Source organism: Salmo trutta, chromosome 39 (assembly GCF_901001165.1).
Source record: "Salmo trutta chromosome 39, fSalTru1.1, whole genome shotgun sequence".
Taxonomy (NCBI): Eukaryota; Metazoa; Chordata; class Actinopteri; order Salmoniformes; family Salmonidae; genus Salmo; species Salmo trutta.
This window is the reverse complement of record NC_042995.1, coordinates 16,181,428-16,194,067: the sequence shown is the minus strand read 5'-3', so window position 1 is coordinate 16,194,067 and position 12,640 is coordinate 16,181,428. Positions and strand designations below refer to the sequence as shown.

At 44.7% G+C, this 12,640-nt stretch overlaps 1 protein-coding gene across 3 annotated transcripts in view; it reads left to right on the top strand.

Annotated features, from left to right (window-relative positions):
• Window positions 1–12,640, top strand: part of LOC115179365 (gamma-aminobutyric acid receptor subunit beta-3-like) — a 58,436-nt gene that overhangs the window by 31,914 nt on the left and 13,882 nt on the right. For all 3 annotated transcript variants that reach the window (XM_029740803.1, XM_029740804.1, XM_029740805.1), the window contains one exon: window positions 12,335–12,555. In XM_029740803.1, coding sequence (XP_029596663.1) covers window positions 12,335–12,555 — 221 coding nt within the window. The remainder of the gene's footprint in view (window positions 1–12,334; window positions 12,556–12,640) is intronic.

Below are 12,640 nucleotides of genomic sequence, written 5' to 3'. Positions count from 1 at the left end.
CAGTACTTTGTTGAAGAATCTTTTGCAGCGATTATAGCATCAAGTCTTTTTGGGTATGATGCTACAAGCTTGGCACACCTGTATTTGGGAAAGATGGGGAGTTTCTTCCGTTCTTCTCTGCAGATCCCCTCAAGCTCTGTCAGGTTTGATCGGGAGCGTTGCTGCACAGCTGTTTTCAGGTGTTCGATCGGGATCAAGTCCGGGCTCTGGCTGGGCCACTCAAGGACATTCAGAGACTTATCCCGACGCCGCTCCTGCATTGTCTTGGCAGTGTACTTAGGGTTGTCCTGTTGGAAGGTGAACCTTCGCCCCCAGTCTGAGGTCCGGAGCACTCTGGAGCAGATTTTCATCAAGGATCTCTCTGTACTTTGCTCTGTTCATCTTTGCCTCGATCCTGACTAGTCTCCCAGTCCCTGCCACTGAAAAACATCCCCACAGCATGATGCTGCCACCACCATGCTTCACCGTAGGGATGGTGCCAGGTTTCCACCTGAACCCTTTGGCATTCAGGCCAAAGGGTTCAATCTTGGTTTCATCAGACCAGAGAATCTTGTTTCTCATGGTCTGAGAATCTTTAGGTGCCTTTTGGCAAACTCCAAGTGAGCTGTCATGTCCCTTTTACCGAGGAGTGGCTTCAGTCTGGCCACTCTACCATAAACGCCTGATTGGTGGAGTGCTGCAGAGATGGTTGTCCTTCTGGAAGGTTCTCCCATCTCCACAGAGGAACTCTAGAGCTCTGTCAGAGTGACCATTGTGTTCTTGGTCACCTCCCTGACAAAGGCCCTTCTCCCCCGATTGCTCAGTTTGGCCGAGTGGCCAGGTCTAGGAAGAGTCTTGGTGGTTCCTGTCACGTCCTGACCAGTATAAGGGGTTATTTGTTATTGTAGTTTGGTCAGGGCGTGGCAGGGGTGTGTTTGTTTTGTGTTATCGGGGTTTTTGGGTATGGTTCTATGTTTTTGTATTTCTATGTTTTTTCTATGTTGTGTATTTCTTTGTGTTGGCCTGGTATGGCTCTCAATCAGGAACAGCTGTACATCGTTCTTGCTGATTGGGAGCCATACTTAGGTAGCCCTTTTTCCACCTGTCTTTTGTGGGAAGTTGTTTTTGCACTGCTGTATTTTAGCCTGCAATACTGTTTAGCTGTCGTTCGTTTTTTTCGTTTTCTTGTTTTGTGTAGTGTTCCTAATAAAGTAAATATGAGCATTCACGTACCCGCTGCATTTTGGTCTACTCACTACGACGGCCGTGACAGTTCCAAACTTCTTCCATTGAATATTTTTTTTATTTTTTTAAAGTGGGTTTGGTGACAAATATGTAGTGAGGACCAGCCAACAAGAGCATACAGGTCACAATGGTGGGTAGTATATGGGGCTTGGGTGACAAAATGGATGGCACTGTAATAGACTGCATCCAGTTGGCTGAGTAGAGTATTGGAAGCTATTTTGTAAATGACATCGCCAAAGTCATGGAGAGGCAGGATATTCAGTTTTACGAGAGTATGTTTGGCAGCATGAGTGAAGGAGGCTTTGTTGCGAAATAGGAAGTCGATTCTAGATTTAATTTGGGATTGGAGATGCTTAATATGAGTCTGGAATGAGAGTTTACAGTCTAGCCAGACACCTAGGTTTTTATAGTTGTCCACATATTCTAAGTCAGAACAGTCCAGAGTAGTGATGCTAGGCGGGCGGGCGTGTGCGGGCAGCGATCGGTTGAAGAGCATACATTTTGTTTTACTAGCATTTAAGAGAAGGTGGAGGCCACAGAAGGAGTGTTGCATGGCATTAAAGCTCGTTTGGAGGTTTGTTAACACAGTGTCCAAAAAAGGGCCAGATGTGTATAAGGGGCTGCTCCCTCTGTTGTTTCCTGAAGTCCACGATCATCTCCTTTGTTTTGTTGACATTGAGTGTGAGATTATTTTCCTGACACCACACTCCGAGGGCCCTCACTTCCTCCATGTAGACCGTCTCGTCGTTGTTGGTAATCAATCACTACCACTGTAGTGTCGTCTGCAAACTTGATGATTGAGTTGGAGGCGTGCATGGCCACGCAGTCATGGGTGAACTGGGAGTACAAGAGAGGTCTGAGAACGCATCCTTGTGGGGCCCCAGTGTTGAGGATCAGAAGGGTGGAGATGTTTCCTACCCTCACCACCTGGGGGCGGCCCGTCAGGAAGTCAAGGACCCAGTTGCACAGGGCGGGGTTGAGACCCAGGGTCTCGAGCTTAATGACGAGTTTGGTGTTAAATGCTGAGCTGTAGTCGATGAACAGCATTCTTACATAGGTATTCCTCTTGTCCAGATGGGTTAGGGCAGTGTGCAGTGTGATTGCGATTGCGTCGTCTGTGGACCAATTGGGGCGGTAAGGAAATTGGAGTGGGTCTATTGTGTCAGGTAGGGTGGAGGTGATATGGTCCTTGACTAGTCTCTCAAAGCACTTCATGATGACGGAAGTGAGTGCTATGGGGCGATAGTCATTTAGCTCAGTTACCTTAGCTTTCTTGGGAACAGGAACAATGGTGGCCCTCTTGAAGCATGTGGGAACAGCAGACTGGGATAAGGATTGATTGAATATGTCCGTTAACACACCAGCCAGCTGGTCCGCGCATGCTCTGAGGTTGTGGCTAGGGATGCCGTCTGGGCCGGCAGCCTTCGAGGGTTAACACGTTTAAATGTTTTACTCAGGTTGGCTGCAGTGAAGGAGAGCCCGCAGGTTTTGGTAGCGGGCCGTGTTGGTGACACTGTATTGTCCTCAAAGCGAGTAAAGAAGTTGTTTAGTTTGTCTGGGAGCAAGACATTGTGGTCTGCGACGGGCTTGGTTTTCTTTTTGTAGTCCGTAATTGACTGTAGATCCTGCCACATACCTCTCGTGTCTGAGCCTTTGAATTGCGACTCTACTTTGTCTCTATACTGACGCTTATACTGACGGAATAGCTACACCTTTTGTATTCGGTCATGTTTCCAGTCGCCTTGCCCTGATTAAAAGCAGTGGTTCGCGCTTTCAGTTTTGCACGAATGTTGCCATCAATCCAGTTGCTGCGGGGGCTGCAGAGCTGTTGGCCGGGGTTGGGGTAGCCAGGTGGAAAGCGTGGCCAGCCGTAGAGAAATGCTTATTGAAATTCTCAATTATCGTGGATTTATCGGTGGTGACAGTGTTTCCTAGCCTCAGAGCAGTGGGCAGCTGAGAGGAGGTGCTCTTATTCTCCAAGGACTTTACAGTGTTCCAAAACTTTTTGGAATTAGTGCTGCAGGATGCAAATTTCTGTTTGAAAAATCCTTTGCATTCCTAACTGACTAACTGTATATTGGTTCTTGGCTTCCCTGAAAAGTGACATATCGCGGGGACTATTCGAAGCTAGTGCAGTGCACCACAGGATGTTTTTGTGCTGGTCAAGGGCAGTCAAGTTTGGAGTGAACCAAAGGCTATATCTGTTCTTAGTTAAAAAAAATTTGAAAGGGCATGCTTATTTAAGATGGTGAGGAAGGCACTTTTGAAGAACAACCAGGCATCCTCTACTGACGGGATGAGGTCAATATCCTTCCAAGATACCTGGGCCAGGTCGATTAGAATGTCCTGCTCGCAGAAGTGTTTTAGGGAGCGTTTGACAGTGATGAGAGGTGGTTGTTTGACCGCGGACCCATAATGGACGCAGGCAATGAGGCAGTGAGATCCTGGTTGAAAACAGCAGAGGTGTATTTAGAGGGCCAGTTGGTCAGGATGATATCTATGGGTGCCCATGTTTACAGATTTGGGGATGTACCTGGAAGGTTCCTTGATAATTTGTCTGAGATTGAGGGCATCTAGCTTAGATTGAAGAACGGTCGGGGTGTTAAACATATCCCAGTTTAGGTCACCTAACAGCACAAACTCTGACGATAGTTGGGCGCAATCAATTCACATATGGTGTCCAGGGTGCAGCTGGGAGCTGAGGTGGGTCTATAACAAGCGGCAACAGTGAGAGACTTATTTCTGGAGAGATGGATTTTTAAAAGTAGTAGCTCGAGCTGTTTGGGCATAGACCTGGATAGTAGGACAGAACTCTGCAGGCTCTCTCTACAGTAGAGTGAAACTCTGCCCCCTTTAGCAGTTCTATCTTGATGGAAAATGTTGTAAATGGGGATGGAAATCTCAGAATGTTTGGTGGCCTTCCTAAGCCAGGATTCAGACACGGCTAGGACATCAGGGTTGGCGGAGTGTGCTAAAGCAGTGCATAAATCAAACTTAGGGAGGAGGCTTCTGATGTTAACATGCATGAACCCAAGGCTTTTCCGGTTACAGAAGTCAACAAATGAGAGCGCCTGGGGACACACAGGGCCTGGATTAACCTCTGCATCACCAGTGGAACAGAGGAGGAGTAGGGTAAGGGTACGGCGAAAGGCTATAAGAACTGGTCGTCTAGTGCGTTTGGAACAGAGAGTAAAAGGAGAAGACTTCTGGGCATGGTAGGATAGATTCAGAGCATAATGCACAGACAAGGGCATGGTAGGGTGCGAGTACAGTGGAGGTAAACCTAGGCATTGAGTGATGATGAGAGAGGATGCATCTCTGGAAGCGCCAATTAAGCTAGGTGCAGTCGCCGCATGTGTGGGGGTGGGGGGTAAGGGAGCTAACTGAGGCATGTAGAGTGGGACTAGGGGCTCCGCAGTAAAACAAAGCAATGAGAGCTACTCTTAACAACAGTATACAAGGCATATTGACATTAGAGGGAGGCATAAGGCAATCACAGGTGTTGATTGGGAGGGCTAAGACAACAACGGATAAACAGCTAAGACAACAACAGCAACGGGTAAATGGCGATGAATGGGGGGTCAGTTAGCCACACACAGGGCCTGAGTTTGAGGCTGGGGCCGACAGATAAACAAAATGAAGTACCGTGTTAATGAACAGTCCAGTAGGCATCAGCTGTGTAGCCGAGTGATCATAGGGTCCAATAAGCAGCAATGGATGAAACAGGGAGCTGCTCGGCAGTCGTCACTACGCTAGGCGAGCGGGAGACACGGCGCTCAAAGAGTTAGCGGGCCGGGTCTAGTAGCTGGTTCCTCACCGACTTCAACGACGCAGAGGCCGGTTGAGAGCACATCAGACGAAATACGTCAGCAGACCAGTCGTGATGGATCGGCGGGGCTCCGTGTCGACAAAAGGTCCAGGCCAATTGGCAAGAGAGGTATTGTAGTTGGTGTACTTCGTTTGCTAGCCGGCGGAATGGGCCTAGCACGAGGCTAACTGGTGCTTGCATCTGGACAAGCGCGTTAGCCACGATAGTCACTCGGTAGCAGCTAGCTAGCTGCGATGATCCGGTGTAATGGTCCAGAGCATGCGGCAGGAATCCAGTGATGTAGTGGGGGAAGAAAGCTGCTCAGGGCTGATATCGCGCTATGCAGACTGGCAGATATTATCCGGGCTATCCGGGCTAAAGCGGCTGGTGTCTGTGCTAAAGGTAAAGACTGCTAGCAGTGGCTAACAATGACTAAATAGCTAGTAGCTAATTAGCTGGCTAGCTTCTGAAGGATAGCTTCTGATAAAGGTTCCAGTTATAAGGTCTAAAAAAAATTGCAGATCCGTACCACGTTGGGTGAAGTGGGTTGCAGGAAGGTATATTTAATTTGAAAATGGAAAAAGAGATTGAAATGTATACAGAAAAATAAAAAAATATGAATATTTACACGGGACAAAAACAAACACGTCTTGCTGCTACGCCATCTTGGTTGACGCCACTGTGTTCTTGGGAACCTTCCATGCTGCAGAAATTTTGGGGAACCCTTACCCAGATCTGTACCTTGAGACAATCCTGTCTCTGAGCTCTACGGACAATTCCTTCAACCTCATGGCTTGGTTGTTGCTCTGACAATGTAATAGTGGCCAGTAGCAGGATAAATAGATAGGAACTAATGGTAATATATACATGTAAACAGGAGTACTAGTGGCCAGTAGCAGGATAAATAGATGTATATATTACCATTAGTATCTATGTAAACAGGAGTACTAGTGACCAGTAGCAGGATAAATAGATAGATACTAATGGTAATATATACATGAAAACAGGACTACTAGTGACCAGTAGCAGGATAAATAGATAGGAACTAATGGTAATATATACATGTAAACAGGAGTAATGGTGTCACGGTTATCTTCGTCTTCTGACGATATAACGAAATCATCGTCGGAAAAGGTAGACCAATACGCAGCAGAGTCGATAGAGTTCATCTTGATGTTTTTAATTACTCTTAAAAATGAACATACAAAGAAACGAACGAACGAACAACTACTAACAGTCTGGCTAGCATACGGCTTACACACAGAACAATCACCCACGAATAACAAACACACCCTAATATATGGGACTCTCAATCAAAGGCAGATAGACAACACCTGCCTTCAACTGAGAGTCCCAACCCCAATCAGCACAACATAGAAACACACTCACCAGACTACACATAGAAATACATAAACATAGAACATCAACCAAAAACCCCGGAAATACTAAATCAAACCCCCCTTTGAACAAACACACCACCCTGAACCACATAAAACAAATACCCTCTGTCACGCCCTGACCAAACTACAAAAACAATTAACCTTATATACTGGCCAGGACGTGACAAATGGTGACCAGTAGCAGGATAAATAGATAGATACTAATGGTAACATATACATGCAAACAGGAGTACTAGTGACCAGTAGCAGGATAAATAGATAGATACTAATGGTAACATATACATGCAAACAGGAGTAATGGTGACCAGTAGCAGGATAAATAGATAGATACTAATGGTAATATATACATGTAAACAGGAGTAATGGTGACCAGTAGCAGGATAAATATATAGATACTAGTGGTAATATATACATGTAAACAGGAGTAATGGTGACCAGTAGCAGGATAAATAGATATATACTAATGGTAACATATACATGCAAACAGGAGTACTAGTGACCAGTAGCAGGAGAAATAGATAGATACTAATGGTAATATATACATGTAAACAGGAGTAATGGTGACCAGTAGCAGGATAAATAGATATATACTAATGGTAATATATACATGTAAACAGGAGTACTAGTGACCAGTAGCAGGATAAATAGATAGATACTAATGGTAATATATACATGTAAACAGGAGTACTAGTGACCAGTAGCAGGATAAATAGATAGATACTAATGGTAATATATACATGTAAACAGGAGTAATGGTGACCAGTAGCAGGATAAATAGATAGATACTAGTGGTAATATATACATGTAAACAGGAGTAATGGTGACCAGTAGCAGGATAAATAGATAGATACTAGTGGTAATATATACATGTAAACAGGAGTAATGGTGACCAGTAGCAGGATAAATAGATAGATACTAATGGTAATATATACATGTAAACAGGAGTACTAGTGACCAGTAGCAGGATAAATAGATAGATACTAATGGTAACATATACATGTAAACAGGAGTACTAGTGACCAGTAGCAGGATAAATAGATACATATTAATGGTAATATATACATGTAAACAGGAGTACAGGTGACCAGTAGCAGGATAAATAGATAGATTCTAATGGTAACATATACATGTAAACAGGAGTACTAGTGACCAGTAGCAGGATAAATAGATAGATACTAATGGTAATGGCAATCAATAATCAATGAACAACAGCGTGTAAAATGTGGCAATTTTTCATACACATGACATTCTCAAGAACAAGGCGCAATATTGAAAATACAGAGAGCCAAAATGGAAGAAAGAGATGAACTAATTTATTCACTGATTACATAATGTTCTGGGTGATGTTCAATTAAGACAACAAGTTTTGGATTATGTAATATTCATCCTGGAGGATGTACAAGCGTCTCAGGATGCTGATCGAGGATCTGTTTTGCCCTTTAGATCATAACAAATTGAGGTTACGTTGACACGGAGGACCTAAACCTGGATCAGCACTCCTCCTTTTGAGACACTTGACACATACGGACCCTGGTCTTGTAGTGATTCCGATCATTCTAGTAAGCACTGTAACCCGACCAAGTAAACCATTCATGGGCTTTGATCTTCCTGAAACCAGGGACAGTTGTTTACGTTGGAACAGGAGGCACTTTTGCGCCGTGACAATGGAAGTAGCCTGTAGGAAATGTGTAAATGAGATGCTCCTCTTTCCCTTTGATAGAAGAATCTCTTTGAAGATAATATGTAGTCCCGTGGGGACTCCATATCTTTGAAATGGCAGAATTGGCTCTAAAACAATGGCTGGTCCTACATGTGTAGGTAAATACTGCTTTGTGTATAGTCAGTGATCTTGGGTTAATAAGCTCTTCTCTCTCTCTGTGAGAACCTCAGTGATGGCTACATTTGCAGTTTGTCTTCCAAAGGGATGTTTTCTCTCTACTCTTAACACTGCATGGAGGAGGCAGGGGAGAGACTGTCATAGCCGTAGCCATCAGTTACCATGGGAACTAGGGTAATTACTAGCGCATACTGTATGACTGTGTATTGACTGCACCCAGGTGATGGTAGAACTTGAAAAACAGTATTGACCAAAGCAAATTGATGAACCATCTGAATGGCCACTGTGCACTTCCTTTGTTATATTTTCGCAGTTTATTGAACTTTAGATTTTTACTTAAATGACTGTCCATTTCAGGTTAGTTGAATCTCAAGCAACTGGAGTAAAAAGAGAAGAAATGTTGTAGGGTAGCGTCAGTCAAATTGTTGTTGTATGGAGGAGAGACGAACCCATAAGGGACTGCAGAAATGGATAACGATTTGAATTCGCTACGAGATAGCCCGAGTAACCAGCCATTAGTCCCTCTGCAGCGTGGGTGTGTGGGTGCAGAAAATCTGTCATATGAAGTGGATATTTTTTCTCTCTCCAACTGTTCCTGTCATTACTGTTTGCTTTTCTCTGTGTCTATCTGAAGAAATCCTGCACCATCTACAGCCAATAGACCATACTGACCCTGGAATTTACATATAGGTTCATTTTAACGTTCCATCAGGAACTATGTGTAACCAGATGTCGAAGGGCATAACCCCTATGAATATTGGCAGGTCTACTAAGGGTTGTGAGGCAATTGGTCTCCTGAAGTTACGGTCGTATTTCCCAGAGTGCTGTAGGAGAGTTATAAGAGGTGTAATGGGGTTATGCTTAAACGCTGACCCCCACTTTATCATTTTTGATTGCTATCGGACATGATTCTATCGATCCATGAAGCCAGCTCTCTGCAGTAGCATGATCCCTCTACAAAGTCTATATAGCGTGTGTGTGTGTGTGTGTGTGTGTGTGTGTGTGTGTGTGTGTGTGTGTGTGTGTGCGTGTGTGTGTGTGCGTGCGCGAGTGCTTCCTTTTGTGCATGGCAAAAGCTGAAGATGAGTGCCCACATTTCCGGTGCAATGCTTTGGCCCAGCATCATATCATGTTATTTGTGTCGGTGTACACAGGCAGCTATTTATCCCTTCAGTCTTCTGTGTAATTCTTGGTCTCTTCCTGCCACTTGGGAATCACTTGTAAAATCCTGTATGAAGCCTTTTATCACAGTTTTAATCCTGATTTATCTATCAAACCCCAGTAATGCACATACAGAGAGATCCATTGTTATCGCAGCCAAAGCTCTGTGTTTAGAAGCCATTATTATCCATTACATCTCTATATACGGCTCTGGGTCTCCCCTCTCATAGTGTATTTAAGATCATTTCTGGGGTAATCAGCTCCTCCTACTAAAGGCCCTTAGAGTAGATCAGAGACCATGCATGCTAATTTTAATATGCTGTTGAGGTTCACCACAGAAGTAGGGAGAGAGGGTGATTTCCCGCAGTGAAAAATGGGCTTCCAAGAACAAATCTCTTGGGGAAGCCTGTGGAATTGCTTTGAAAATGACCGACTGCGTCAAATTATTCTCTACTGAGTTTGGATTGACAATAATGTATAACCAAATTAGCTACATTGATTTGTTTTTATAACTGTGTTTGCAATTTGAGGGTCACTGTTAGTGTAGGTTATCGCTTCAGTTCAGTTATGAGCGACATACTGTAGTTATTATAGAGAATGTTTACGATCAGTCCGTCAGAAACCCTTAGCTGACTATTGTCACTGCACTATGAATATCTCCTTTTATTTAACTAGGCAAGTCAGTTAAGAACAAAACCTTATTTACAATGACAGCAGGTTAACTGCCGTGTTCAGGGGAAGAACAACAGAGTATTATCTCGTCAGCTCGGGGATTCGATCTAGCAACCTTTCGGTTACTGGCCCAACACTCTGACCACTAGGCTACCTGATTTACATCAATCTGTTTGATAATATATAGCTAAGCACCTTATAGAGGTTGTGTTTGTGCATACAGTACATGATGGCATGTGGGGACCACATGCCAATAAGCCTTACATAGCTACTCACAATGTCAGTTGGAATTGTATTGGCTAATGACCTTGTGGTCTACGCATAAATTCATCTTTCTACGAATGCATGATGTCACAAGGAGACCGTTTGTAAATGCGCTAAACGTACACGGATTTACGGCAAGGGGTGAGATCATAGAATTACGGACGTTGTTGGTGGGACAGGGCCGGTTCATAAAGGGTGGTTTTGTGTGAAAGCATGATCGTGATAAGCTAGCTGTTTGATAATGAGGAGCATCTGTTGGAGACAGGGAGCAGATGCAATGACAAATGAGAATAGTAGGCTGCTGGATCGGTCAGTATACAGGGGATCATCACACACTGTAGGTTGATTTAAATGACGCCACCAAACCAGAGCAGGTTCAACGCCCCCAAAGGTCTGCGTCCCAAATGGCACCCTATTCCCTATGCAGTGCACTACTTTTGCCCAGGGCCCACTGTGTAAGGAATAGGGTGCCATTTGGGACGCGCCCAGTGTCATCAGTAACATTAGGTCACTAAATGAATTACAGAAGGACCAAAAAAAAACGCTGTCTTGGAGAATGTAGTAGCAGTAAAATCGCAGTAATATGGACGACCATGACTGATAAGTCCTTACAGGGTGCGTTATTGAATGAATATAAATCAAAAGCTATACACAAGAACACACACACACACACACACACACACACACACACACACACACACACACACACACACACACACACACAGCTAAACAGTGCGCGGTAAACGTGCAAAGAGTCTTCCCCTCAGTCCTTCCAGGTTGATACTTTGAATGGAATTCAAACTACAGATTCCTCCTTTAAGGAGATTACCACAATTGCCACTGTTGCATGACAGCATCAGTGTGATAAACTGATTCAGGGTCAGACTTCACAAGGTGAGCTCCTTATCAGGACTACTCCTTTATTTGAAATGCTCTGTGATTGTCCCCGTGCAAGATTTATAAGAATTCCAAGGCAGCTGCGGCTTTGAATGCAGGACCCGGCTACAGTGGTTATTTAAATCATTCATGCTCTTTCATGTAAAGACTTATCTAAAACTACATCCCTGACTGGTTCACACTTCTCACCCCTGGAACACTCCCATCTTGAAATACCTGAAATAATCTCCAGGGACATCATTGAACAGTTGGTTGGAGGTGTACGGAGTCATACATTTAGTGTACATTTTGTATCTCTTTATCCTAAAAACTGACCAAATAGAGGGAGTACGTGCCCCCTCACTTTCAATTGGCATGATGTCTTGCCTCTGGCTCTCCTCCATAGCAAGCTGCAAGGACTGAGTAGGCTGCACTGAAATATTGGACCCAATACTACACAATGTAATTGGCTTTAGTCAGAGACCATGTGGTTGGCTCCACTCATAACAGTGCTGCTGGCGTAGAGAGAGAAACACATTGCTGTTGGGTATTTTGGAGTGTGTGGCGGAGCCACTTGGACAGACTCCTGGTACAGCCTGGCCCTGCCTACAGGCCGTTAGGACTGTGGCTGAATCACACAGCCATGCCACACTGTTCCTCCTTCCACCTGCTGGGAAGCCTTCTACTGCGGTGGCCATTTTGACACAGAGGGGAAGTGGAGTGGGTCTGAGTGGGTCTGAGGGGAAATTTGGAAAACCAGTTTGGTGGGCAGGAGGATGTGTCAGAGTAGCACAGTGTGTGCCACCACGTTACAACCTTTCCCCTCACCATTCAGGCAGCTTGCGACTGTAAACTCCTCATCTCTCCTCCCAAAATAGGCTTATCCACAGTCATTCTCAGAACTATGGGGTGCAGACTCAAGAAACACACACACACACACACACACACACACACACACACACACACACACACACACACACACACACACACACACACACACACACACACACACATGCACTGTATGGCAATAAAAAATAAGGAAGTGGATATACTACAGTATACTAACATCACCATATGTTAATCTCCTTCCAGGACTACACTTTAACCATGTACTTCCAGCAGTACTGGAGGGACAAGAGGCTGGCGTACTTAGGGATCCCACTGAACCTCACCCTGGATAACCGGGTAGCAGATTCACTCTGGGTCCCTGACACCTACTTCCTGAACGACAAGAAGTCCTTCGTCCACGGTGTGACGGTCAAGAACCGCATGATCCGCCTCCACCCGGATGGAACAGTGCTCTACGGCCTGAGGTGGGTTCCAAAGCAGTGGAACCAATGGGTTCTAGATGAATGCATCCAAGACTGATTCATTTGAAGGGATATCACAATATTTGAT